At 42.4% G+C, this 24863-nt stretch overlaps 1 protein-coding gene across 3 annotated transcripts in view; it reads right to left on the bottom strand.

Annotated features, from left to right (window-relative positions):
* The window catches only part of TMEM62 (transmembrane protein 62), a 29126-nt gene extending 5275 nt beyond the window's left edge, over positions 1 to 23851 (bottom strand). The window contains exons 1-14 of one of the 3 annotated variants that reach the window (XM_009900629.2): positions 23661 to 23851; positions 20271 to 20382; positions 18499 to 18636; positions 17406 to 17451; positions 13095 to 13236; positions 10705 to 10829; positions 10348 to 10470; positions 9383 to 9538; positions 7471 to 7630; positions 6358 to 6471; positions 5351 to 5435; positions 3797 to 3901; positions 2870 to 2988; positions 982 to 1904 (exon numbers count right to left, since the gene is read on the bottom strand). In XM_009900629.2, coding sequence (XP_009898931.2) covers positions 1578 to 1904; positions 2870 to 2988; positions 3797 to 3901; positions 5351 to 5435; positions 6358 to 6471; positions 7471 to 7630; positions 9383 to 9538; positions 10348 to 10470; positions 10705 to 10829; positions 13095 to 13236; positions 17406 to 17451; positions 18499 to 18636; positions 20271 to 20382; positions 23661 to 23825 — 1917 coding nt within the window. In that variant the 5' untranslated portion in view covers positions 23826 to 23851 and the 3' untranslated portion in view covers positions 982 to 1577. Of the gene's footprint in view, positions 1 to 981; positions 1905 to 2869; positions 2989 to 3796; positions 3902 to 5350; positions 5436 to 6357; positions 6472 to 7470; positions 7631 to 9382; positions 9539 to 10347; positions 10471 to 10704; positions 10830 to 13094; positions 13237 to 17405; positions 17452 to 18498; positions 18637 to 20270; positions 20383 to 23660 lie in introns of those variants that run through there. The other 2 variants (XM_054161541.1, XM_054161542.1) reach the window with 2 other exon arrangements.
* Between the last annotated feature and the right edge of the window lie 1012 nt (positions 23852 to 24863).

Here is a 24863-nt window from a genome sequence, read left to right as displayed (position 1 = left end):
ACAGCAGCTTGACAGTACCCATTACTTCATAAAGACATCTGGTCTAGTCTTGTAAACCTTGAAATAAGAAGCTAAGATGAGCATGAATCCAGGAGCTCATTATCAAGATCTATGCTCACTTTTCCCAGCATTAAAAAAAACAAGAATGTAATGAATTATTTTTCTACTCACAGTAGTAATAAGCAAACATTTCCATTTGTGATTGTCTTGGTTTCAGTGGGACAGAACCACAGACCAGCCATAGTCTGCAGGCCATGAGAAGTTACGAGTCAGCCAGGACAGCTGACCCGAGCTGGCTACAGCTGTATCCCAGACTGTGAACATCACTCTCAGTTGAAAGGGGGAAGCTTGCTGAGCATGAGGGCTCCTCCCACTTCTCCCATCCCTGGTGGGGCTTCCTTACCATTATGTTTGCACAAGCTGCTTTCTTGTGACTGCTGTACATTCACTGGGCTGAGTGTAACTTTACATAGACATCAGTTGTAGTTTTGCTGTTCTTGGCTGGGCAGGGGTCACTGGGTGATAAAGCAGCTGCTATGGTTTAGATCTGGATATGGGCTAAATGTAGACAGTGATCCATAGGGACATACCTTTCTTCTGTATTGCAACCCCCCTATTACAGAGATTATTCTCCAGTTTACTGTATATTGTCCTGGTCTGAGCTACAGCAGAACTAATTGTGTTCAGTGATTTTACTTTTCAGCTCAGTGTCCTGTAAATGACAGCACTTTCTGAAATTAACTGCATGCTTTTGCAGGCAGTGTCTGCAACTGCAAGTTATAGTTAACTACTAAGGATCAGTAACTGCAGAAAGTTTCTTGCTTATAGTTGCTCCTGTGCAGATCAAGGTCAGTGCTAAATTCAGCTTACCACGTTAGGGGTGCAGAGCAAAAGGCCACACCTGTGTGGAGAAATGGACAAGACCGGTGACCCTGAACTGACCAAGAGTATATTCCATTCCATCTGTGTCATATTCAAGTATAAAACTGCGGTTCACAAGGGTGAAGCTGCTTCTTCAATGGCTGGTGTCTGAGGAGGATTCTGTTCCTTCTGCCTTCAGTCCTGACCTGTATGTTCCTGAATCCAGTTCCCATCCATGGCTGAGTGCAGTCTGGGACTTCCCCAGTGCCACAGCAGCAGTGGAGGTGATGACATCGTTGCCAGCAGTGGGGTTGGGATAGATACTGTTTTTGTAGATTGTTGTTATTGTCTCACTATTATTGTTGCTATTTTCACTAAAGCTGTTTTAGTTTTCTTTCCCAACCCCTTAGTCTCTCTCTCTTATTTCCTTTCTCTTTCCCTTTGGGAAAAGAGAGGGATTAATAGAGAGTGTCTGTCACTTGTCTAGTGGCTGTCCAGCCCTAACCCCTGACAATACTGTGCAACTGTATTGTAGAACAGCTAGTATACAGTATACTGTATAACAGAATACAATAAAAACATTTATTGCATATTGTTATACATTTACTATTTAATGCAGCTCTGTAGCAATGCAGGTGCAGCTGGGAATTCAGCATCACAAAACTGTAGGTGGACAGTTTTTAAGTACAAGAACTCTGAATACTTGAAGTTGTCCTTCAGGAGCTCTGACAGTTTTTCATTTCTACCATGTAAGTTCTGAGCTCAGATGATTGTAGTGTCCAGGTTTTATAAATCAGAGCCGAGGTCAGCACCACCAGCCACGTTCTCATTGGGGAGAGGAAGAAAGCCAAGGTCCCGTAGGTTCTCTGCAGGAAATAGCAGGAGTAGACCTGCCAGGCCAGCAGCAGTGCCATTGCCAGGTGAACAAGCACAGCTGTGAGGCGTCGGACATGACGGAAGTGGGAGCGGAAGCTGTGACCCTGGCATCGCAGCAGCAGGCACCAGCACAGATAGGCTGTGAGTGGCAGGTTGAAGAACAACATCTGAAAAGAAGAACAGAGCCAAGTGTTGTGGGTAGCATATGTGAGGGCTTAGAAAGATATGGGTATGTAAAACTGTTCCATTCTAAGGGCTGAGCACACTTCCCAAAGCTGGAATCTCAAGTTGCCTTTCCAAGACTGTACAAGAGCCGTGGCTGCCTGTGCCTCTGTCTCACTGAGGCATTCCTGCCCACTCCCTGGCAGTGGAAGGCACTGACATGCATCTGACTTCTCTTGGGACAGGTTCAGGGAGCTAGACTTGGCAAAATACCAGCACAGTAAAAAAAGCAAGGCCCTTGTGACAGTTTATCTCACTGACCCAGCCCACTGCAGTGTCAGACAAGTGTTAGCACTGGCATAAGGGAGGGCCCATGAAGGAGGCAACACCAGCTTGGTCTGGCTTAAATACCAAAGAACTGCACCCTCTCTCTCAGTCTAACGGCAGGTGGGAAAACCGGAGGGCAGGCAGGTCAGACAGCTGGGAAAACAGGTCTGTACTCTGAGAGTGACACCTGCTGACCTGAAAGGTTATTCACTCTCTATGAACTGTCATGGCCATTCAGTTTCTTTTGATTCACCACTGAAACTTGTGCATGAGCTGAGGATAAATAATTTAGACTGGTAAATCTAGAGAGATGTCCTCTAACCCAGACATTCAGGGAGTTCACAGCAACATCAAATATACAGAAGCCTGAGAAAATAATGAGCAATCTCTTTCCTTTCTGCCCTTCATCAAATTTGCAGAAAGGTTAAGAGCTGTTGTAGTCAGGCACAGCCATTAATCTCTAACCCTCCAAGATTCCTTTCTTTATAAAACTATTAAAAACAACCACACAAAAAAACCCCACAACAAAACAAAACCAACAAAACACAAAACAAAAAACCCCAAACAAACACCCCCCCCCCCCCAAAAACCAGAATTCCCAGAAGAAAACAGTTTGTCAGCCTTCATTTTTATAAATACATACCTGTAAAATGCCAACAAAAAATGTCAGACTGCCCTGTAGGAAGGAACCCCCAGTGAACACTCCAAAGGAAAAACAAGCTCCTAGTTGGCCATCTATCAGTTCACCTACAAACCATGGTCCTGAAAGAGAGGAAAACAAACATACAGAGCCATCAGAAAGCACAGTGTAAATAGGGCCCTTTTGCATATTTGCACCTCCTGAGCACAAAGCAGTTAACCGGGGGAAATAGTTCTCTATTGCTTGTCTGTAGTTTTCAGCTCCACAAACAACAATCTGGTGAATGTTCCTGATGAGAAAGTATCATGGCAGACCAGGAAGTTGTGGTGTGCAATGAAAATACTCAAGTTGGTTTCATCTCTGTGACAGTTTTCAAGACCACAGATAACGTTTTCCTTATGAAAGCAGTGAAAAGGTAAATCCTTTCAAAGGCTGGCATGTCCCTAGAATTACAGTAAGACATAAAAGACATGGTCCTAAGCAACACCAGATTGGCTGAGCTTAGAAGTCAAAATGGGCAGGCTGCACTGTGTTCTGCACACTACACTGACTACTACTACTTTAGTACCACTAGAGGAGAAATAAGCTAAAACTGAGGTGTCTTAGTGACATGTCATGAGGAATGTACATTCCATATACTCATTCAACACCAAGGAATAACCAGATCTTACTCCAAGAGTAAATGAAAAACAAATTGAATAATAAAAATATTCACTTTGCTTCCAGAGTAATTTAATGATACGTTTAATTAATTCCAGAGCTTCTATGTTAGTCTCTTACAAAGAAACAAAGTCTCTTTGGACAATAATTTCTCAAGTTCCACATAGATTTTGTAACTCCAAAATGTCAGAAGTCTCACTTTTCTCATCAGGACCTGATGTGTGATTTTAAATTACTAATTTATGTTCTCCAGTACTCTAGGTTACTTACCAAGAATGGTGTATAAATTCAGAACCAGAACTGAGTAAAAGAAGGTGTTTGTTTTACTGAAGACATGAAGGGAATACGAGGTGAGAGTAAGTAATCCTGGCTTTTCTAAAGAGAGACAACATTTAAGAGAAACACAGTTCATTCAGGTTGCAACACATACATGCAAAACCATTGGTCTTTATGAAACAAATCTGCACATCATTTACTCAGTCTATTATGTAAGAGAGGCATAAATAGTATCTGGTAGGTCTACAGAACAAACACAAGGGAATGCATTTCTACTATTACTGAAAGTAAGAAACTGAGAGATATGACAATCTGTGATAAAAACTGCAGGAGAAGCTGTCGTTATACACAAGTACACTTACTGTAGGTAAATAAAAATGAACCACCATTCTATACCCAGAAAATGAAGTTAGCTAGAATGAAAAACATGGAGAAAGTTCATATTGAATGAAGAGATTCAAATCAGCAACTGTGCAAACCCCAAAAGGCAGGTAGGTCAGCATGGACTAGATTGAATGATTTTCTGATAAAAATCTCCTTAGTGAGATCTGGTAGCAGCTGAGATAGAATGAAGGGTAGGCATTAAAATGGCAGCATTCTGACAAGTGTGTGAAATCAGCAGGCAAAAACACAACCAGCCATGTGGGTTTCCTACCTGAAGCAGCCAACGCATTGGCCGAGAGCTTTCCTATGAAAGTTAGCTTTTAGAATGTCACCTGTTGCGTGGCTGCCCTTCTCCCAGAGCATTAACTCCCAGAGGGCAAGCTTGACCTTTGGAAATCAACGGCTCCAACAAATTTGTACAACCCTTCTCATGGTCTACAGAGACCCAGCTGATCCCAGAGCACTAGGTCTTTCCATTCTTTGCTGCCGAGTTCCATCTATTCTTTTTCTACATAAGCAGTTGCTGTAGTTACCTTAGGATGATTCTGAGTACAAAGGAAGGGACATACACTGGCATCAATAGGAAGGGAGGTGCCTTCCAGAAAACTCTCATTAGTAAGGTGTGGTTCAAGCAATTGTTTAAAGGATAAACACGACAAGCTTAACAGTATTCATTTTCATTTACCACATTTATCACAAACAAAACATTAGCATTTTTCTGAGAAAGACCCAAGCCTGCTCATGTTCTTTGCAAAGACTGACCCAAAACCACAGTTGTAGAAGGAAATCTGTTTCTCCTCTGAGGTCACAGAGAATTCATCGCCAGCTACAGTGAAACAAGCACACAAACAGAACTAATAAAAAAACCATGAAACATTCCTTCAGTATGAAAATGAAACCTTTGGACTGCAATTAGCTGAATTTTTGTTAATTTGTGTTTAAAGAAAGGATACCTGAGCACGTTTTCAGTTTTAAAGTTACTTTACTTGATATACTGAAGTCCCTTTCAGAGCAGCTTCTGAGAAGCCAATCAAACCTCACAGAACTGAACACAAAATGCCTATGTTGATTAACAGCCCAACTATTTTTACATTGTTAGCATACAGGTAAATATTTTGAGGAAGTTCAGGGAACATTAGATCTACAAAACTCACTAGGTCATACCTTTGAGTGCTGGCTTTTGGAGGTATCTGAAAACAACAAGCAAGGCAATCTGAATCAGCACGATAATCCCAAAGAGCACACGAGCCTGAAAAGACAGTTGTGGCTGTAAGGCAGCCTTGCAGGAGCAGCTGCCTTTCAGCACTGAGCCTTATGGACACTGCTAGGATGATACCACGATTTCTAACTGAAATACACAGCCGGAGCTTGATGGTGTCATTGAACTGAAGAGCAAAAAGAAGCTTAAGAGCTTTTAAGTTATTGGACTTGCATCTTACTGACTTGAATTCCGTTGGATGGCTACAGGTGATAGATCTCAGTCTTTCAATGGATGGGTTTGTGAAACACATCCACTGAAACAGTGAAAATATACTTCCTATGTGAAACATTTTCTGAGTGCTCTACTGAATAGAGCTGCAGTTCAAGACGTGGAGAATACTGGTTACTTATTAACAAAGCTAACAGAGTAATTCTGAGACAGTTATGGTACTATCCACAGTCACATGGACTTTTCTATGTTGTTCTGTAAGTGCACCTAAACGATTATGACATGCTTTCCTTGCATGTATGGAGCTGTAACTCCACTGTATGACCTTCTGAAGTCAATTTTTCCTTCCTCTTTTCTAGAGCTAGCTGTAGTATCAGCTGCTGATGTGAGACTTTTCCCAGCATTTCTGCTAATATGCAGCAGATGACAGTTGAGTTTTCTTTGATTTAATGTTTGCTTTTTCTACTGCCTCCAGCAGCTTCTTTTCCATTTCTTGCTTGCACAAAATGGCCAACTGTGACCGAATTCAGGAGGACAGCTGTTTGCACGAACCACTGCTGCACATTCACGTTTGAAGTGTGCAACTTGAGAAAGGAAACTTGAACTATTTGTGCAATTCCAATGGAGTCATATCTGGAAAACGCAAATTTAATTGAAGTCCACCAGGAATTAGGAAATGCCTCCTGCAGTCTCTGGGGAAACCAAAACGAGATGACAGCTGTTTTGTGCTGCAAGTACTTACTAGAACATAGAAGTCAGTGAGAAGGATAACAGATGGCCAAAAGGCAAATCTTAGAGAGAGGTTTTCATCCATAGCAAATACATGACTCTGTGTGCTAATTCTTCCTGAAGCATCCTAGATTAAGATGAAGTAAGAGAGCAATTAGATACCAGCAGTACACAAACCATCTAGTTCAAGTTGCTAATTATCACTGCAGCTTTTCTGGAAAGATCCCACTGCTGCATGCATGTTTGGCACTTTGCTCTATTAAACACTCCTACTTATTAACCACATGAATCTCACCCAGTTATAACAAGCACATATTTTCAAGCTTCTTATTGCATGTACAACCCTCTTCAAATGTTACTTAGTTTTGTGCATGTATTTTCATCATCATTAAAAACACCAAACAAACCACTTCTAAAATGCAGCTTTCTGAAGTGAAGCATCACAGAAATCAATAACCAGACAGAAGGTAGAACACAGGCAGTACAGAAAGGTCATTAGAAATAAGACCTAGCTGGGTTCCACCAAGCAGGATAAAGATGACTTTCCCACTACTAATGTGCAACTGTGTCAGGACCACTATTATGCAAGTGTTAGAACAGTCTGCTTGAGTTCTTCAAAGACCACTGGAAGGTACAAAAATAAAATACAGTACCAGAAATCATATTTACTGTCAGCCTGTAAGAAATTATGGAGAAAACCTCAAACAGATAACCCAAGACAACAGTCCAATCTTCCAGATCAAGTTCCTTTGCCTTCTGAACCAATGCAATACTCCTTCCTGTTTTCCTTGATCGGGACCAATTGTATTTTCCCCAAAACCACCTTAGAAGTGAATTGTTGCCTGGTACTCAAAAGAATTTATTTTTGACCAAATAATTGCTCTTCTGTCATGTAGTAGTATTTCTCATTAAAAATAAAAATCCTTTCTTTCCTCCAGATGCTCTATGAATGTCTCAGTGCTCAGCAGTGAAGTGTTTATTCATTTAATATATCTTTGGGGTTTTTTGTGATCAAACAAATGTGAAAAGAAGTCTGTCATGTGTTTTGTCCCTAGTTATGTGATGCAGAAGGGTGATGGAGCAGACACAACATCAAAATTCAATACCATGCCAACAGGTACCTTACCTGGACAGTCACATCTATGTGATGGAACCCTTCGCTGTAGTTTTGAGGGCTCCACTTCAGCACATAGAGAGGGCCAGAGACCTGCTGTGCATTCCCCAAGTCAACTCCATCTATATGGACGTCGACGGAGACAATGACAGAAGGAGAGAAGGCCAGAATTCTAAGCGGCAAATAAACAGTAAAACAAAGAGATCTGTCACAGCACTTGCAAATTTGGTATTCTTGAAGGAAAGTCCCTAAAGATTATACTACTTTGAATTTAAAGAGATCAGAAGAGTTAGAAATTAAACCAGTGAAATATGTGTAGGCTAATGGGAACATCGTAACTCTTCATTACAGATAAAAGAGAAGTTCTGTATGGTATGAACAGGATAGAAAACTGGGCTGTGGAACAGGTAAGATGAAAAAGTGGCAGAGATCCTCAGGTCCTGGCAGAAATCACCTCAGAACTCTTGCTGTCAAATACATTTGCTAGGGGTATGCATCCCACAAGTGGCATACAAATGGGATGCATCCTCCTGCGCTTAAGACATAATCAAATACTTGTAGATGCCTTCACTAAAACATTGCCAGTCTCTCTCTTTAAAGTCCTTTGCTGTTGGGGGTGGTGGGGTTTGCATTTTTGCTTTGTTTTGGGTTTGGGGGGTGGTGTTATTCATTTTTAGGTTGTTACTGGGTTTTGTTGTCAGGTTTTGGGGGTTGTGGGGTTCTTTTGCTAGTCACAATACGATCTTTCAGTCTCCGCAGCTGAGTCAGCGAGAGACAGAGTGGAAGGCAATACTGGTATTACAGATCTGAGATACCAACAACTACAGTATCACTTGGCAGTGCTTATGTTCAGAGAAACAGTGATACTAATACAGACTCAATGTATTGGACACACAATTTCTTTCATTTCTGGTAATACAAAAGGCATTGCAGAGCATGTTTCAGTCAAATGTAGGAGTCTCATATCGTTATGATGAACAATTCTACCAGTTCATATATTTAATGTAATCAGGTGAGGTTCTGAATAGGAAACTGCAAAGTAGGTACACTTAGTAGGGCACTACTTCCTACCTGAAAAGTATGACAGACTTCTTTTGATTGTAATTCTGCATATGCAATGCAGCCAGATCTTTCATGCAGATTGGTCTAACAGCAAATATAAGATGTTGGAAAAGGCATAGAAATTTGAAATATGAATGAAAAAAAATAGTAGAAAAGGTAAAAATTGAAAGCTGGAGAGATTTAAAACAAATATGAATACTGGCAGAGGCTTAAGCTATTTTAAAATGCAAGGGATGCAAAACTGAAACCTGAAGAGGCTAAGAAGTCCAAAGTGAATAGAGAACACACTTGGAAAACTACACAGACAAAATCTTGAAATCAGGGGAGATTAACATTATGTGTTAATCTAAATCTACTAGCTTTGGCCACATAAAAAAAAGTACAATTGACTTCAGGGGAAATAACTGCATAAACAAACATGAATTACTACAAAATCTCCTTTTATGACATTTATAATACCAGGTGAGCTCTCAAGAACAATCTTCTAGAGCACAGTGAATTCTGAAAACAGAGGAAATACTTTTGTGTAGCTATACATAGATGTATATTATGACCAAGAAAGACCCCAACTACTAAAGAACACAGTCTCAAGCTGTGCCAGGGCAAGTTTAGGCTTGAGGTGAGGAGAAAGTTCTTCCCGGAGAGAGTCATTAGCCATTGGAATGTGCTGCCCAGGGAGGTGGTGGAGTCACCATCCCTGGAGGGGTTCAAGAGGGGATTGGATGTGGCACTTGGTGCCATGGTTTAGTCATGAGGTCTGTGGTGACAGGTTGGACTCGATCTTTCTTTGAGGTCTCTTCCAACCTTGGTGATTCTGTGATACTAAAACATAGTTAAATACTGCAAAATCAAGAGATTATACCTGATATGAGTGGAATGAAGAATTCTGACTAGTGGTTCATGAGCAGAACTGCTGTAAAGGAAGGATTTGGGATTGGTGATGAGAACTACAGGCCATTCTTCAAACTTCAGATCTGCAAAGCTGAGGAGGTCATGATCAAAGGCAAGGATCCGATACCTATAAGGAAAGGAAAAGATTTTGTGGCTACTAGCTACTATATGCACAACTGATTACCATGCTTCCCATGTTCCTGAGCAGAATTTGTTGGATTTATTCTGCATTTATTCTGTTCTGGAGATGCTCCTATATTAACCATCTCTGCTGTATTAACTGTTCAGCTGGTTACCTCTGAGCAAGTTCATTTCAAATCGCTGAAGCACTACTCAGATTTCCAAATGTCAAGATCTATTGAATTTTGTACCTGAACCAGAAGAGGTAACATGATGTTACAGAATTCAAATATAATTTTGTACCTGAACCGGAAGAAGTAACATGATGTACATTACTACAGTGTCTGGGTAGATCCTCTAGTTATAGAAGAAGACCCCAATGTGCTCTCTTCCTGTACACATACAGGTATCTTTCTGATGATTACTGCAGAAGATAAGCTAAGGCACTGCTGTACATTCCATGTAGCATCAGACACTTCTTGATATGCTGCTGAGGTAACATTTCTCAGGCAGACTCTTTTGGCCTCTCAAATTCTAACAGCTGGTGCAGAGTATGGGTATTTTGAAGCAGCAATGCTGAGTTTTATTACAAATTATTTGTCTGCTTTGAACAATAAATATGTGCTACATGGACATTGAGATGCCCCCTTTGTAATTTCTAAATATTAAGAATGAATTAAAAGAATTACTTAATTTATTAGCATATTGTTGGCATAGGGGCAAAAGTCCCTAACATACACACAGAGACATTTTTCAAAAGCACTAACAGCCATAACCAGTCAGGCAGACCTAACACTTCTGATGAAGTTTACTTACTTCCTGTTATCCTTCCAGTCTCCCAATTCGAGTTCCAGAGTGCCACCATGGTGCTGACTGTGCAAGACTGGCATCAGCCCACCCATTGTGTGCAAATGTCCACATAAGTAGGCTGTGGCAGAACTAATAAAAGAACATAAGAATTGTGATTGAGTAAGAAGGAAATGTCACTGCAGAAAACGTGAACAGTGGCAGAAAAACATGTACAGAGAGGCAAGAATGCATCTCAGACTGTAAATAGAATAGAATAGAATAAACCAGGTTGGAAGAGACCTTCAAGATCATCATGTCCAACCTATCATCCAACACCACCTAATCAACTAAACAACTGTACAGGAAAAAAAAGAAAGATCTTGCCTCATTAATGCTCTTATTCCTGGGGCTGGGGAGATGATTGTTGAGGTGGGATAATGGCCAAACCAGATTGTATGATTGCTGTGCAGACTCTCTTTTGCCATCAGAGACAGCTCTTCCATTTGATTCTGGAACGGGAAGGTGGTTGAAAGACAAACAAACAATCAGGCTATTTGGAGAGAACAGCAAAAGGAAAGCAGAAAAAAATTAACTAAGAGAACAATGTCTCTTTTTAGTTTTTTTCCCCAGATAATACTCTCAGTTGCTTGAGGAACCTTTGTGTGAACAAATTAGATGCATCCCTAACATCCCATGTTGGAATAAGAAAGTGAAAACAAGATACTTAACAGCTCCCTTGCAACCCAACACAGGAAAAGTGTGGTGTCAAGAGAGATTTTGCTAAATGGTGTTTCTGTTCTTTCTGCTGCTCATATATATAGTCAAAGACAACATGCTTGAGCTGATTTTAGAAACCTCTTCACTTCACATTTATCATCTCTACTATCTTGAGTTGTGAGATGGCACGACAGACCATGGAAACTGTGCACCATATGCTTTGGTCATCTACCTGGATAAGTTATAATGCTGAATCTTGAAAATATTAGTCAGCCAGCACTGCTGAAGTTAAGCAAAAGTAACACTTTACACAGCAGAAAAAAACCTCTCTCCTTTACTTGTTTGACTTCCAGTATTAACCATTTACTGTCCAGAGAGACTCCCAATACCAAAAAGACTTCAAAGTCTAACAGGGAAGGCAGAACAACTAAATCCAGACAAATCCACTCTTTCACCACATTGTGGATCATCTTTTAGGGTAACACAGGGAACCACCAACATACTTTTTTTTCCCTCCTACCTGAAAAGAAATGCTGAAGAGTATGAATAAAGCCAACAGAAATGTATGGATGCAGTATGCCATTCTGGGTTAATGTAATGGGCTTAATAAGTGAAATTATGTTTCCTTTGCCTTTATGAATATGGGCTTTAATGGTATTTTTACCTAAGCTGTGCAAACAAATCACTGATATAAAGCTAAATTGTTTTTCAAATTCCTGGCAGAGGTTTAATTCTTAAAAGCTACAGGCATCTGCCTTTACTTTTGTGCAAAAATCTGCAAATGATGCTCTCTGGACTACTGCTGCTGGGTATTTAGCAAGCAAATGCTTGACTTACTGCAGCCAAGGACAGGAGTTCTAGAGGTGACTGCATTTCTTAGCTGTTACACAAGAGTTTCTCTGCAGATTTACTGTACCCACTATGGACTACAGTGCACAATGAGAACACTGCTTGACACTCCTACACCATGTTTCACCTAAGGATCACCAAGTGCTTTACAAACAATTGTGTCCAACCTCCTTTAGACAAGATTGGAAGGAGAACATTTTACTGATCATTGAGTCCATTATCACAGGCAAAATATGACATCTGTTTACCAGAAAAAAGTAACTGTCTGCCCACGCTTCAGAACAGTATCTCAGTAACAACAGCATATCGAAAAACTACAGAGAAAAAACATCACAGGGAAGCAAATGTCATAGTAGCAATCATAGTATCATAGTACCAGTCAGGGTTGGAAGGGACCACGAGGATCATCTAGTTCAAACCCCCCTGCCATGGGCAGGGACACCCCACACTAGATCAGGCTGGCCAGAGCCTCATCCAGCCTGGTCTTAAACACCTCCGGGGACAGGGCCCCAACCACCTCCCTGGACAACCCATTCCAGGGCTTCACCACTCTCAGGGTGAAGAACTTCCTCCTCACATCCAGCCTGAATCTCCCCACCTCCGGCTTCATTCCATTCCCCCTAGTCCTATCACTACCTGACTTCCTGAGAAGTCCCTCCCCAGCCTTCTTGCAGGCCCCCTTCAGATACTGGAAGGCCACAATTAGGTCACCTCAGAGCCTTCTCTCCTCCAGACTGAACAGCCCCAACTCTTTCAGTCTGTCCTCACAGGAGAGGTGCTCCAGCCCTCTGATCATCTAAGATGATACATGATTTAAGCATTGGGATTAATGTTAATCTTGCTAAACAATATCATGTCAGCAGGTCAGGCCTCAGACACATTTCTTTATGACACTGTAAGGAAATTACCACTCAAACCTACCTAAATGCTAAGAAACTACCAACACTGTCCTTAAAAGGTCTAATTGACATTTTGTGTACTAGATTGTTCCTTAAGAGATAAACTGCAGATACTCTGTGTGTTAAGTGACACATTCATTTTTCTAAATAAATGTCCAGCATGCATCAGAACTTAAAAGCCTGAAGACTCTTTCAGGTGAACACAAATATTTCAGTCAGTTCTTCTTTATAAAAACAAACACCCCCCCCAACCAACCACTGGAGAAGTAAAACAGCCAGCAAAATGAAATACCAAAACAGAGAAAATACCGTGTTTAAAATCCCATAGAAGTTATAGGGTCTCTTAGGGCCTGGGTTGGGTGTGGCATCCACACAGATGAATGAATAGTTCCCAAAAGAAGTGGTGTGGATGTAATGGAAAGAGCCATCTTTACGCCAGGCAGAGTATTTCCTGCCAAAATACAATGGAAATATTGCTGTTAGTGAAGTTGCAGCAATGACAAAAATGACCTGTTCAGTATAAAGGACAGACTTCCTGCATTAGACTAGCTTCATCTTGTTACTACAGTGAAGCCTCTTCTTACAGTATCACAGTATCACCAAGGTTGGAAGAGACCTCCAGGACCATCAAGTCCACAGACTTGACAGAGGTCTGTCACCACAGACCTCATGACTAGACCATGGCACCAAGTGCCACGTCCAATCTCCTCTTGAACACCTCCAGGGACAGTGACTCCACCACCTCCCTGGGCAGCACATTTCAATGACAAATGACTCTCTCAGTGAAGAACTTTCTCATCACCTCGAGTCTAAACCTCCCCTGGTGCAGCTTGAGACTGTGTCCCCTTGTTCTGGTGCTGGTTGCCTGGGAGAAGAGACCAACCCCTTCCTGGCTACAACCACCCTTCAGGTAGTTGTAGAGGGCAATGAGGTCACCCCTGAGCCTCCTCTTCTCCAGGCTAAACAACCCCAGCTCCCTCAGCCTCTCCTCATAGGGCTTGTGCTCAAGGCCTCTCCCCAGCCTTGTTGCCCTTCTCTGGACACGTTCAAGTGTCTCAATGTCCTTCTTAAACTGAGGGGCCCAGAACTGGACACAGGACTCAAGGTTCGGCCTAACCAATGCAGAGTACAGAGGCACAATGACTTCCCTGTTCCTGCTGGCCACACTATTCCTAATACAGGCCAGGATGCCATTGGCCTTCTTGGCCACCTGGGCACACTGCTGGCTCATGTTCAGGCAGCTGTCAATCAGCACCCCCAGGTCCCTCTCTGTTTGGGAGCTCTCCAGCCACTCCGACTCCAGCCTGTAGCTCTGCATGGGGTTGCCGTGGCCAAAGGGCAGCACCTGGCACTTGGACTTGTTAAATGTCATCCCATCTTAGAAGTCAATGGCACTGAAAAGTCTGTACTCAAAAGAAGATGCATTACACAGATCATGTGTTAAGGCAAGTAGCAGATTAGCACACAAGCATTTAAAAAACATTAGCACAAATGCATTTTCCCTGAGCAACATGGTGCTTCTTCATGGATAAAGGATATGCCAGCAGCATGAACAATACAAAACTAACAGCACAGCAGGGACCTGCAACATTCTTCATTAAAGGAGATCTATGAAGGAAAAAAAAAAGTCATGTGTTTATTGTTGGTATCTGAAAGACTTTTTTCTAAGAAGTTTTCCTTGCTTACCTAGAAATACTGAGTCTTATGTCCACTATTTTCTTAGAGATCTCTCAAGAGAGGTTCTCCTTCCCCTCTACCCCACCCTGGTGAGATCACATCTGAAACACTGTGTTCAGTTCTGGGCCCTTCAGTTCAAAAACAGGGAACTGCTTGAAAGAGTCCAGCACAGAGCCACAAAAATGATGAAGGGAGTGAAACATCTCCCTTATGAGGAAAGGCTGAGGGAGCAGGGGCGCTTTAGCTTGGAGGAGACTGAGGGGTGACCTCATTAATGTGAAGGGTGAACATCAGGAGGACAGAGCCAGGGTCTTCTCAGTGATGTACAATGATACAGCAAGGAGCAATGGGTGCAAGCTGGAGCACAGGACATTCCATGTGAACAAAAGGAAAAACTTTTTCACTGTGAGGGTGACAAAACACTGGCACAGGCTGCCCAGAAAGGTTGTGCAATCTCCTTACCTGGAGATGTTCAAAACCGACCTGGACATGTTCCTGTGTGACCCACTCTAGGTGATCCTGCTCTGGCAGGACGGTGAGACTAGATATCTTTCAAGGTCCCTTCCAACCCCTAAGGTTCTGTGATTGTGTGACAGCAGAAGGCAGCTTCCATGAGACTATTTAATTCACTCCTTTCTCTTTCCCTAAAGTGTGCCACAGTTACTAAAACTTTTCTTAATCTTTATATTTTATTAATGCATTAGATGAATAAAATTGTCCCTGTAAAGATAGTTCTGCCTTTAGTGCCTAAAGTTCTGCCTTTAGTGATGCCTAATAGCTTTTCAATATTCTTGGTGCCATTGTTCAGCTAGAAAGTATGATAAATCTCATTAAAGTTTCTTTACTTTGCCATGATGACGGACTACAATGAAGCAAAAATCCTTTCTGAGGTCTCATTTCTTTAGCAAAAGACTGTTAATTAATAAGCAGAGGCTTTTTAGTCTGATTCAGAATTTCACTTGTAAATTCTTAGGTTGGTTGAACTGCTTTGAACTTTCACCCTAATCCTCTCCATCCCCTTTTGCTATTAGTGTATCTTCAGTGTCGACCAGAGGTAGGTGATCTGTGCATCTTTCCAAACAGTAAGTTTATCCATGCCAAATAACAATTCAGGGATGATCTGGCAAATTCACTGCTGTTACATCTTTTCAGGTGCATCAGTAGGACCTCTGATGGCAGCCCTAAAGTAGAGTGGAAGACTAGACTGCCAGGTAACCACAACTGTGGCAAAAAATACAGCAACGTGCACTGCACTAGCACATCCAAAAGCCTTTTTAGCACCTTACTTACTTTACTTGGTAAATTCCCATGTGAATTCCCTTTTCTCCTCCTACAGCAACTGCTGTAGGATTGTATCCCACAGAATTTATAGGAAAAGGTATCTACCCCTGCTGGCCCACAAAAGCTGAGGCAAACTGAACTATCAGATGTTTAATCTGTGTTCTTAGTGCAAAGTGAGTGGCTAAGAGCTTGAATTAGCGTAGAATTCAGATTTCCAAGTCCTCTTCCAGTTCCAAAGAGTTAAAGCTGAAAACACTAGCAAAATGATGAGGCAAGATTTTATGTTCAGATGTGAAGGGCAGGAGAAAGTAAGAAGTTAAACACGAGTTGCTACGGAGACTACTTTTACACCAGCTGCCAGTTACCTGTGCAATTGGATTGTGGCATGACACTTAACCTATCAGCACTATGGTTTCCCCATCATTAATTACAGTAATAACATATCTCATATGTGGCAGTTTGGAGAACTGAGTGTGCCTGAGGAATCTTGTGAAGTATTTCATGCTGGCAGTGTGGTTATAGGTTAACTATAACTGATGACTTCTGTAATACCAATCTATGGCTCTACTCTGAAAAGAAATATGTCTCAGAGGTAGAAGCAAAAGGCCTTCCCATATACACTGTAGACAGTGTGCATAACCTACTAACTTGTGGTGGCTCTTTGGAGGGGGTGAGGATGTGTCCCCTCATATCACATCCATTTTATAGTAATGGAATGTGCTGCCCAGGGAGGTGGTGGAGTCACCATCACTGGAGGTGTTTAGGAGGAGACTGGCTGAGGCACTTGGTGGCATGGTTTAGTTGATTAGCTGGTGTTGGGTGATAGGTTGGACTGGATGATCTCAAAGGTCTATTCCAACCTGGTTAATTCTGTATTCTGTACAATGTACAAGCAAAACATACAGCTCAAGAGGGGAAAGTTTCCTCGCCTACCTTCACATCTGAATCTCAAGTGTGTTCCTCAAGAACATTTGTCCACTCATCATCATCTCTGAGCTTTTTAAAATGACTCAGATGCAAAGGAAGAGCTCACAAAAAAATTTGATGCATTTGACATAGAAAGCCCTCTCAGCATGCAGAATGAACACAGAAAAAAAAAGTGAAGCTTTATCTTGCTTTCTTTCTCTTTTTTTTTTTTTTAATCTGTTTTAAGGAGGAAAAGCATTCTTTGGTAACACTTTGGGGTTTTCAGAGATATATCACTCAACTCTTCCAAGGAGACCGCACACATGACACACAGAACACTTCCTAGACCCAGGCAGATTTACTATATATCGAATTACAAAACACAAAAGGATAAGAGGTAAGAAGTCTGTGCAAAGTATGATCTATTTTCTCACTCAATTCTGCACTACTACCTGGTAATGGAAAAGACAGAGGTGGTTGGGGCGCCATCCCTGGAGGTGTTTAAGACCAGGCTGGACGAGGCTCAGGCCAGCCTGATCTAGTGTGGGGTGTCCCTACCCATGGCAGGGGGATTGGAACTAGATGATCCTCGTGGTCCCTTCCAACCCTGACTGATACTATGATACTATGAAATGGCAAACATGATCCTGGTGTATAGGAAAGTCAGTGAAAAAGCATCTAAGTGATACCTGAAAACAGAATATTTAGTGAGTTTGACCTTGAATATAACAGCATCTGTATGGTAAATAAAAGTACCTGTAGTAGTTCCGAACACTGTTCAGGTGTGGAACGTTGAAGGAATCTGAAAGGGACAGAGAAAGACAATGAAGGCACTTTCAGGAATTGATCATTGGCCTCTGGATTGTATTTCCCAATGTTGAGATAAAGCAGTCTTAGCAGGCACTGAAGAGCTATTTTGTTAAAATGTATAACTGACAAGCAGACTATGCAGACAAGATATTATACACTTGATGCAGTTAAACTAGAAGTGGGAATAGTTTTCTTACTTAAGTTTTAATTCAAGGTTGTTGTGGGAATGTAAACTGCCACTTAGTAGCTAAAACCTAACCATGTGCCTCTTTTCAGAAGCTTTTTGGACTGGGTGCATTCTCTGTAAGTAACACCTAACTCACCCAAGGAAAATAAAATAGCAACAGCATCAAAGAACAGCATGTGTAAAACAGAGACAGCAACTTGAGGAGGTTTGTGCTGCAGCTGAGGTTCACCTCTCCATTAAAGCTGGTAACAGTAGCCTGACTGGGAAATGAGAGTAAAGGGTCATCTATGGGATGTATACAACAAAGACTGCACCTTCTTTATCTCCAGCCCTAGACTCTCTAGCTTTGCCCTTCCTGTAACAGCTGCCGTATGAAGTCTACAAGGTTGTTAGCTGGTGTTTGAATGCAGTGACAACTATGACGTGTACAAACTGCCCTGAGTTCTTTCTATACAGAACCCCCATTTCCTCTAGTTGCCACAAGTGTGATAGTTTTTAATTTAAACCTGTGGGGAGAAGTAATTTCTTCGGTAAGGTAAGGTTACAGTTTGCCCTTCCATTGAAAGATGGGTTATGTCAACTAATGTTCTGGAAACTGAAGCTATGTTCTACCACTTGGCAGGGGCAAAACAGTAAAGAAAGACTCTGAATTTCCTGAAACTAAAACTGCAGCAAGTGCCTGTAAATAAAGTGTGCCTGTAGCAGAGCAGATAGTGGGTGGCAAGTCCTTCTACCAACTCATGGCCACCATTACCTCACTAGTAAGCACAAACACATTAGCCCTGTATTCTGATTTGCCTAAATCAGCTCTGCAATTGCAGGAAAGAAAGTGATGTTTCATTTCATTCTTACCATGATTCCCTTTGATGTCTATCCACTTGGTTTTTTTCATGACCCTTAGTCTCTTCAGGACTGCCTGGTAAGTTTTCCATTCTGCTTCTATCTGATCAGATCCCAGTTTATCTCTTGTCTTACCATCTGTCAGATCACCTGGAAGTGTACAAAGGTGAGATCTAACTAGAGGCCTACACAGCTTATGTAAATACTGTAACTAGGTAAGCATGCAATCCTAGCCTCCCAGTGTAAGTGGCTGTAGGCCTCTTGTGTGCAGTCTGAATGCTCCTGTCACCTGGTCCATGGAGGCCAAACATCTGTCAACCCTGTCACTGCAGCACTTCTGCGAATGCCACAAGAAAATGGTTACACATTCCTTATACCTGAATATTCTAGTCACAGGAGCTTTGTTTAGCTTCATACCTTCTGTATCACCTCAAGCTCCAAGTGAAGATCAAACTGTTCCCTTACATAGTAATGCCTCCCTGCACTGCTAGTTAGAAGATGAATGCTAATTATTTCTGAACTCTAAACATAAAAAGCAAGAAGCATATAAGTAACTCTCTGCAGAAACAAAAGTCCAGGTCTAGCATTAAGATTCTAAATCCTTTTACATCGTAATGGCTCAAAGTCTTTTTTATATGCTTGCCAAAACTTAATCCATTTCAATAGCAATAGGCAGCTGGTTGATAGTAGGCTGAACATGAGCCAGCAGTGTGCCCAGGTGTATCAGGAATAGTGTGGCCAGCAGGAGCAGGGAAGTCATTGTGCCCCTGTAATCAGCACTGGTTAGGCCACACCTTGACTATTGTGTCCAGTTCTGGGCCCCTCAATTTAAGAAGGACACTGGACTCTTGAATGTGTCCAGAGAATGGCAACAAGGCTGGGGAGAGGCCTCGAGCACAAGCCCTATGAGGAGAGGCTGAGGGAGCTGGGATTGTTTAGCCTGGAGAAGAGGAGGCTCAGGGGAAGTTGTAGCCAGGAGGGGGTTGGTCTCTCCTCCCAGGCAACCACCAACAGAACAAGAGGACACAGTCTCAAACTGCACCAGGGGAGGTTTAGGCTGGATATTAGGAAGAAATTCTTCACAGAAAGAGTGATTGGCCATTGGAATGGGTTGCTCAGGGAGGTGGTGGAGTCACCATCACTGGAGGTGTTCAAGAGGGGACTGGACATGGCACTTGGTGCCATGGTTTAGTCATGAGGTCTGTGGTGACAGGTTGGAGTTGATAATCTTTGAGGTCTCTTCCAACCTTGGTGATTCTGTGATTGTGTGTGTCCCATTTCAGCTGTTGTGGTCTATGTTCAACTGGGAACAGTGATGAAATCTTACATTAGTTCATGGGTGAATTTCCTACAAACGAGCAGGGATTGCTCTGAGAGAGGAACAGGCTCATTAAGACTAATCACAGACATTGCTCACTTCTCTAATTTCAAATATTAAGATTGATATAGAATTGCTGCCAGGAGGACAAGAGGGAAGGTAGGTGCTAGCAAGGACTAAGGCATAGTGACAAATAATGGGACAGAAGTAGCTATACTGCATAATTACATCTTTGTTATGTAAAAGCCACACTAAACTCACCACCAGACACAAGGTATTGGTTAGAAAGTACTTCTCCTGAGAAGTTATTCTCTTCTGCTTCCAGCAGCCTATCTTCAGCTGCAATTCCATTTCCACTGCTTAAGATACCTTAAGGCTATAAAGCCTTGAGATCCTAGAATTTTTCTTATTTGCTCTTCCTTTGCTGGCACATCCAATGGGAAATTCACACTTTTGCATTGCTTACCCGTTGCTAGAACAAGTGCTGGCTGAATGATATCAATCGTTTCAGTACAGAACTTCTCTAAGTCGGAAGCTCGTTTGGGATCCTGAAATTTGCTGATATGAATATCTGACACCTGCAAAAGAGAGAAATTAAACCCTGTCCCACGCAGAGGGTTATTGCTTCCCAGGTTGTTCTGCAAAGCCAAGTACATCAGAATGCAATGTAACAGTAGTCCTGCTGACTCACGTCAGTTTAAGGAATACAGGGAAAACCTGAAGTGGATGAACAGAGGAGAAGAAAAGCAGAGCAAGCATATGATATCACATATCTAACACTTAAAATCACATTTACATCAAGAAAATTTCCTTAACTCCAAGGGCATACATAATATGGGGAATACTTAGATATCTACAGAAAGTTTTGATGACTAAGTGGCCTGCTGACTTTCAGATTCTGTGAAGCTTCTGGTGCAGCACCGTGATCTTGCTGCAAGAGAGACTACTAAGTCTCTCTCTGCAAAGCAAGAGCATGTTGAAGGTATGTAGGAACTGAAGCATACCAATAGCTAATTTCATACCTGGTGTGACATTTCTAGAGCAGGGTAGGAGGATTTCTAACACTCTACCCATGCATTTTAATGGAACCACATTTCATTTCTGAACCCAACAGTGAAAGCTCTCACATCAGAACAACCTCATGAGGTGGAATGGGGAGAATTGAAAAAAGGAAGATTTTCAAGTTTTAGGGTTTTTTTTAATCTAAATGCTGTAGCTTTTCAGGTCTGTCCAAAATAAATACTGGGTAAATGCTTTCAATTCCACTTTCCATTCCACTTCAGTCAGTCAATTAATAAACTATCCTCCTCAGGTTAGACAAATAGTTTTTGATGCTCAAAACCCAGCAAACACATGCTCACGGCCATCTGATGATGTCACTAACTGGGAAAGAAAGATAACATTAATTTTTACTTTCATTTTAATATACCTCTTTCCTTTCTGATAAAACACCTCGGAGACAAAATGCCTTCTACTTATGCAGTCATTCCAACATCTAGAAAACACTGCCTGAATACAATTTGTAAACTCTGCTTAGGAAGATTCCCCATTTGCAGATATGGAACTTCTGCCTAGATCAGAATTGGATGCTAAAAAGCATAAACACTTCTAGACATGCACTTAACTTCATTTTTATTGATACATTCAAGATGGTGTGGTTCAAAGAGCACAGTGAAACTACCGTGATACATAAATTTAATCCTTGACAAGGAGACCTTTTATTTTGTGTCTTCTCAGCCTGTGGATTTGCAATTCATCTATCCCAGCAATCAAACTGAGAAAACATGAACCTGTATTATTGCTGTCTCCAAAGTCTTACAAGAAACCTTAACTCCTGTTCTAATGAGGAGAACCTAAATTTCCAACCTCTTAGCAGAAGTGGTGAGGAAGGCTGATTTTCTACAGAGATCTTCCTACTTTTACCCTCTTCCATACGATGAGTTTAAGATTTACAAAAGGCTTTTCTTGTAAGTTCTAAGATTTACAGTGTCCCAGGACTTGTGAAAGCTGAGAGTAAGTTTCTGTCAATAAAAGCCAAGAAATGTTAAGATCTTGGGAACAGAGCTTCTCCCATTTCTTCTGAAATTAACTTCCAAAAAGCCCCAATAAAGAGGAGGTCAGTGAGCAAGGGGAAAAGCTTGCAATGCTCTTACTTTCCCAAAATGTAGGCAAAAGCCCACTTGCTGCATTTCTTCCTCCCTTTCCCCTCCCTTTGATTGATTTGGAAACAGCCTTGCTCATTGCACCACAGGCAGTCACTAGGCAGTTACTTTTGTCAAAATGGGTTGGAAGAGACTTAGGGGTGAAACAATTATCCACATTCATTATCTAGAGATGATGTGGCTCAGCAAAGGCAGGCATTAATGAGGGAGAATTACGAGGCCTACACGAACAGTAGGATGCATCTGGCTAAAAGAAACAGCAGAAAAATCACCTACTGTAAGCTTGTCAAATGCTGAACTAGAGTAACTATTAGGCACTGGGTGAGAAAGGAAGTTCTGCTGTAAGAAAGGTGAAAGAGCCATTAATACAAGTTTACAGCACTAAGATTGCAGTGTAGTTCAGTTTATAAAGAGACAGTCCTGTGGATGGGAAGAAAAACTAGTCAGGAGCTGCTGGAAGCAGAACTGATCATCCTGAGCTCTATCCAGTGACCTAAGCTCGACCTATGGAGTCACCAGGGAGCCTGAAGCCTGTTTCCCACACATCATCAAGCACAACGCTGGATTTAGTGCTTGATTAAGTTCCAAGTTAGGTCAATGATAAAAGAGAAAATAACTGCTTGAAAGAAAAGCCAAGTCTCAAATCAGCTGTGCCATGACCTATCCCTGGAAGAACTCCACTTGAAGTAACACAACCAGACAGAACATGGCAAGAGAATATGGAACAGTGCTGCTTGTCCTCATAGCTCTGCAGCTGCTATATGCTGTTGGAGCTGACTCTTTGTAAGACACCAGCTCAAGACAGGGACTTTATCTACATTAATTCAAGCATATCTCTCACCTTGGAACCTGTCCTGCAGTGAAGATAAGCCTTAAGTCACTTCAAGAAAAAATACTAGAAAAACTGACTTTGAAAATACATAACAAGTGGAGAGAACAAAAGGGCTAATAATGCACTGGGTTAGGCACTAAGAACACTGCCTGCAGCTAATGCTTTTAGGCAAAGTGCCATTGAGTCTGAGAATAAAAGTAAACCAGTAAAAGCAGCCTCTTTAGTAGAAAGAACAGCTCAGCAAACCCTGTGAAATCTCAGCTGTCGATTACCTCCAAATAAGTAAACAGCTTGTAGTTCATTATGCACTAAGTGCTTCAGGAATGCTCTGGGGGAAGAGACAGGAAAGAAACCACGGATGTGAGTTTACTTCCAAGGCTATTCCAGATTAATTTGGATTTTACGTTCAACCTGGAAACAGTGTGCATACTTTTAGCCTAACACACACCATTCTTGTCCTGACTTTCTATTGCTAAAAGTCCACATTTTCTCAACCACACAACCCTGCGTTTTGGAACGGGAAAGGAACAGGCAGAGCCCGTACTTGCACTGGGGTATTAGATGTCGGGTCCTGATAACAATATATAAGACGATCTAACAGTTAAGTGAGTTCAAACTACCCACTTCTATCACGAACATCTTGTTTTTACACGTTTCTGGCAAACTGCCCAAACACCTGCAACTTGGGCTTGGCTGGGAGCCTCTGAGACAGCGATGAGGGACGTGTACCGGGAAAGGTGCCACAGCTCCACATCGAAGGCGGGAGCTCCGCGGCCGGGAACCCCTCACTCGACCCCGCTGGCGCTCTGTGGGCTCGACAGCTACCTCCGCTCAGCCCCACCACGCCCCCAGCCCCACTCACCTGCACTACCCACAGCAGGTAGTCGGCCTCTGCCCCGGGGGCGGGCTGAGGGGCCCACGAGCGGCGACGCTGACCCACGGGCGGCGGCGCCCCCGACGGCATGTAGCAATCCAGCAGCAGCGCCACGGCGGCCGCTAGCAGCAGCCCCACAGCCAGCTTCAACATGCCGCGCCGCGCCACCAGCCCGCGCCCGCCCCGATCGGCCCTCTGCCCGCTGCCGGGAAGCGCCGCCGGCTTCAGCACTTCCGGGTCGCGGCCCACCTCCTCGGCTTGTCGGGCGATCGCCGACATGGGGAAATCGAGCTCCTCAACACCCGTAGTAGTATTAAGAAGCTGGCATAGCTTTATTGCAGCGCGTTGAGCGCATAGGAATCTTTTCTCGAAGTATGCACCCCACGAAGATTTCTCGTGGCTGTTTACACATAGAGCTTTAGAATAATTTGAGGGTCTCCAAACACCCTCCTCACATATCCTTCTATAGCATGAAGGACACCCAGTTTAAGTCCTCTACAGGACAAATTAGTACATGCTGTTAGCAACTCCTGGCTTCTTTCTTACCTGTCCTTGGTTTACATATTCAAAGTGGACAGACGGTCTTTGAGCTGATTTGAGACCTCTCGTATTCCAAAATACTAATGTTAGAAAATGCCTCGTGACAAATTTATGACAAACAGTAAAAATACACTCAAGGTCTCATGTCAACAACAAAGAAATTAAAAACCCAACAACAACAAAGTCTTGCTCTTTGAAATGCAGGCACTCCCCTTTTGGTGGTTTCATGTAGCCCAGGCGAGAGACCCACCTGAGGTGGTGTGGCACCCTCAAGCCCTGGGTATTTCCCTTGCTGCAGGAAAGCCTAGAAGTACCTCACCTAAAACAAAACAGTACAAAAGGTTACCTGAGAGGTTCAGTCTGCCTAACTCCTTAGGCCTCCACATTTGTGATCTGACGGGAAGTGTGTACCATGAGGATGTCAAGAATGGTCAGGACGAAAATCAAACGTATGAAGAGATCAGTGTCTCATCCCCGCTTTCTCTGACATTCACTTTTTATTTTTCCTCTCAGTATTTAGCAGAAATCCTGTTTCATTCTTTTTAGTTCCTCAGTTGCTTTAGTATCCATGGAGATCTTGGTATTTTGTGCCATTTCTGCCTGGGTAGTGGCGCCAACTTGTTTTTCTTTCAGAGGTTCACTGTTATTCAC

The sequence above is a fragment of the Dryobates pubescens genome, chromosome 5, assembly GCF_014839835.1.
Source record: "Dryobates pubescens isolate bDryPub1 chromosome 5, bDryPub1.pri, whole genome shotgun sequence".
Lineage (NCBI taxonomy): Eukaryota > Metazoa > Chordata > Aves > Piciformes > Picidae > Dryobates > Dryobates pubescens.
The sequence above is the reverse complement of the archived record's forward strand: the minus strand, read 5'-3'. Positions and strand labels throughout refer to the sequence as shown.